This window comes from Colobus angolensis, unplaced genomic scaffold, assembly GCF_000951035.1.
Source record: "Colobus angolensis palliatus isolate OR3802 unplaced genomic scaffold, Cang.pa_1.0 Scaffold47, whole genome shotgun sequence".
NCBI lineage: Eukaryota > Metazoa > Chordata > Mammalia > Primates > Cercopithecidae > Colobus > Colobus angolensis.
Window position 1 is genome coordinate 3,218,619 of NW_012118154.1, and position 3,757 is coordinate 3,222,375.

General features: G+C 55.4%; 1 protein-coding gene across 3 annotated transcripts in view; it reads right to left on the minus strand.

The window, feature by feature from the left end:
* Nucleotides 1–3,757, minus strand: part of DLG4 (discs, large homolog 4 (Drosophila)) — a 30,306-nt gene that overhangs the window by 18,974 nt on the left and 7,575 nt on the right. For all 3 annotated transcript variants that reach the window (XM_011958480.1, XM_011958479.1, XM_011958481.1), the window contains one exon: nucleotides 188–253. In XM_011958480.1, the coding sequence (XP_011813870.1) occupies nucleotides 188–253 (66 nt within the window). The remainder of the gene's footprint in view (nucleotides 1–187; nucleotides 254–3,757) is intronic.

The following is a 3,757-nucleotide window of genomic DNA, read 5'->3' on the forward strand; positions in this document are numbered from 1 at the left end:
TCTCTCTCACCCTACCGGCCCTTGGGGATTGCTGCAGCTCCGAGGCTCCGAGGGCCGCACTGGGGAGGGGGCCACCAGGGTCTCCTACCTTGAAGGGGGAGAGGTGGGCGTGGCCCACGACCCCGTGGCCAGCCTCGAGGTGGGACAAGTTCCTCTCCGCCACGTGCACCAGCTCGGGGGCGTTTACCTGGTTGGGGAGGTGGGCCGGGCTGTGCTCCAGAGGGGGCGTGTCTTCATCTTGGTAGCGGTATTTCTGGGGATGGGAACGGAGGTGTCACTGGGGCCAGCCCGGTGCCTCAGGCTCCAGGCTGGCCGCCCTGGCCGCCTCCTCTTCCCCCAGCCAGTGCAGTGCGGAAGGCCTTGGGGCCTGACCAGCTCCTCCCCCTCCCTCTCCTCTAGCCCATTGGCTCCCCTCTCTCCACTCTCCTGACAGCCCCCTCTCCCGCCAGGGCCTCAGCACCTCTCATCAATTCCAGGTCCCAATCAATCCCTGGTCCTAATCCCATCCCCCAACTCCTACTCCTCACATCCTGGGACACTGGCCTTCTGGTGGGCATAGCCCCTCTGGCATCTGTGTCTTCACCCCTTTCCCTGCCACCTTCATCTTCGGGTCCCTCCAGCTTCTCAGAGCTCTAGCTCCTGACACTCATACCTCCATTCTCTGCATCCAGTCCCCAACTTTCTTGCTTCTCTCACCATCTCAGACTCACTCTTGTTCTAGCCTCCCCTCCCCTACCCCTCTGGCTGCTCCTACTCTGCATGGCATCCTCCCCGCACCGCACCTCCATGGCCTCAGTCTCCCCATTGCAGCCTCTACCCCACAGGTGATTGGCTCTCCTTTACCTTGCACTCCTTAGGCAAAGACTGAAGTCAGCCCCTTCCACCAGAAGGTACTTGGCATCAGCCCCCGAGATAGGACAAGGCTAAGCCTGTCCAGTTTACTGCCCTTGCTGGTTTCCAAGCAGTCAACAGAGGGGCCCTGGAAGTCTGGCCCTACCCCTACAACAGCCCACAGTCCAGCCAGCTAATCCAGATATGCTAGAAGGGCATGGGCTGGGGGAGGAAGGGGAAGAAGAGAGACAGCAGGGCTCAGGACAGGGGCAAGAATGGGTGCCAGCCTCCCTGGTTGGGGAGGAGGGTAGCATGCTGAGCCTCAGAGTGAATTCCTGGTCTCCCTCTGGTCTTTTGGGGTGAAAGGTCCAACATGGCCCCCGACTCCCTGCCCAGTTAATCAGCTGCCATCCCAAGGACCTCCTGTGCTAGCTTAATAGGGACAACAGTAAAATGAGATTAACTGGGGGCCAAAGAAGGAGGAAAAGGGCAGATGGAGACAGCAGAAGAAGACAGCAATTCTGCCTGGGCCATTCCACATCCACCTCTGCCCTCTCCTGCTCCTCTCCTCTGGAACAGGCCTCTACAGAGACAGACCCTCCAAGCTTCAGGTTCAGGAAGGGGAAGGTATCATATGCAGGGTTCCCTCAAGGACTGAAGAAGACAGAATGCACCGCTAAGCACACATGGGTAAAAAGAGAAGGCACGGTAATCCCAGCACTTTGGGAGGCTGAGGCGGGCAGACTGCTTGAGCCCAGGAGTTGGAGACCAGCCTGGGCAACACGGTGAAACCCCGTCTACAAAAAATACAAAAATGAGCCAGGCATGGTGATGCACACCTGTAGTACCAACTACTAAGGAACCTGAGGTGGGAGGATTGCTTGAGCCCAAGAGGTGGAGGCTGCAGTGAGCCACGATCACACCACTGTACTCCAGCCTGGGCGACAGAGTAAGACCCTGTCTCAAAAAGACAGAGAGGCCAGGAGCAGAGGCTGATGCCTGTCATCCCAACACTTTGGGATGCCGAGGTGGGTAGATCACCTGAGGTCAGAGACCAGCCTGGCCAACATGGTGAAACCCCATCTCTACTAAAAATACAAAAATTAGCTGGGCGTGGTGGCGCATGGCTGTAATCCCAGCTACATGGGAGGCTGAGGCAGGAGAATCACTTGAACCTGGGAAGCAGAGGTTGCAGTGAGCAGAGATCATGCCACTGCACTCCAGCCTGGCGACAGAGCGAGACTCCATCTCCAAAACAAAAAAGAGAGAGAGAGAGCAGAATTTCCCTCCCAAAAGTTTCTGAGAGGCTGAGAGTGCCCTAATACTTAGAGGGTAGCAGCTGCGAGATCAAACGGGAGGAAGCTTATCAAGGTCAATGGCCAATCCTAGAGTATGATTCTGAAAATGTTAAGGATGATGAATCAAGGCTGAGAATATAACACAACTCTGGCTGTAGAGTAAGGGTACAATAAAAGAATGGGAGAAGGGAAGTGGTCCTGTCAGCACGAAAACTCTCAAACCCAGAAGACAGAGACAACGCGAATCAAGAAGCATCCTGATATATTTAAAGAGTCTTAAAGAAGGAAAACAGGGGCTTAGCAAGATTGAGTCTATTCTCTGGGCCACAGACTTGGAGAGGGAATCCTGAGCTCCAGATTTCAATCCGATGGGCACAAAAAGTAGAGAAGGAAAATAGAACACACAAAATAGCCCTGCTCCAAGGCTGAGCTGTCTTGAAGGAAGGAGTTCTATGAATCGACAGAGACTGTTCATTCCACATCCTGAGAAGGTGGTCCTCTACCTGGGCAGTGCACAAGCTGAGGGGCAAGCCCCAGAATTGAAGAGACCTGGGGGAAGGGGTAGAAGCCACTCTCTGCTACCCACTCTTTCTTCACAAGGCCTCCAGTTCCCTGCAAGGTAAATTAGGACCAAAGTTCCAAGTTTTGGAGTCTGGGGGAGGGTTTGAGTCCAGTGCCCCTCCATCTTCACTCCACCTCAGAGAAAATTCCTGAATCTGAGGAGGAAATGCCAGCGTGCACCCAAAGAAAATGGAAACATGAGGAGGGCCATTTCATCTTTTATTCTAGGGAGGAAATGAAGGTAAACTTACAGCTCAGCGAGCCCCCAGTATCTCTCCCTGCCCCACCCCCATGGAGGGAGGGTGGTGTCTGGCACTGAGGAAAAGGCTCCTCAGGATTGGGAGGCAACATGGGGAAAATGGGGAACAAGAAATGGGTACCAGGGCTTCCAGAATGTGGCTGGAAGAGGTTAGGGACTAGGTTCAGTCTCTGGAAATTTTCGACGTACATGTGGGGGGTGGGGAAACGTCTGGAGGGGTCGGGGTGGGGGAGAGTAATTCTGAAACTGCATACTGGGGGCTGGGGAGGTGGCGGATCAGCACCTCTCAGTCCTGGATTACAGGGCAATTAAAGTAGGATGGGAAAGGAGGACCCCTCCTTTATCCTACAGGGACTCAGGGCCCTAACCCACGACAACTCAGATGCTACTGGGACATGTCTGCACCCCCAATATATTAGGGCTTAAGACAAGTAAAAGGCCTGGGGAATGGGGGTCACGGACGGAGTCGCTGTTGTTCCTTCCCCTTTGGCCCCCTCCTTACCGGAGCCCCAGTTGCACAGAATGACCTGGAACCGAGGCTTGCACCCCCAAAACATAGGGGTGTGAGTCAAAGTGAATGATAAGAGGGGCGACCCACAGCGCCTGTCCGCAAGAAGTTGCAACCCAGAGACCCCGCACCAAGCAGAAGGAAGAGCGACAGCGCTTGAAGCTTGCACCCTGATATTTGCGGGGGTCCGGGAAGAGGGGAGCGGGGCCAGAGCCCATATCGCGGCACGTACCACGCAGAGACACATGGAGGCGAATCTGTTCCGAGCCGACATGGAGAAGGGGAGGGGGACTGAGGGAA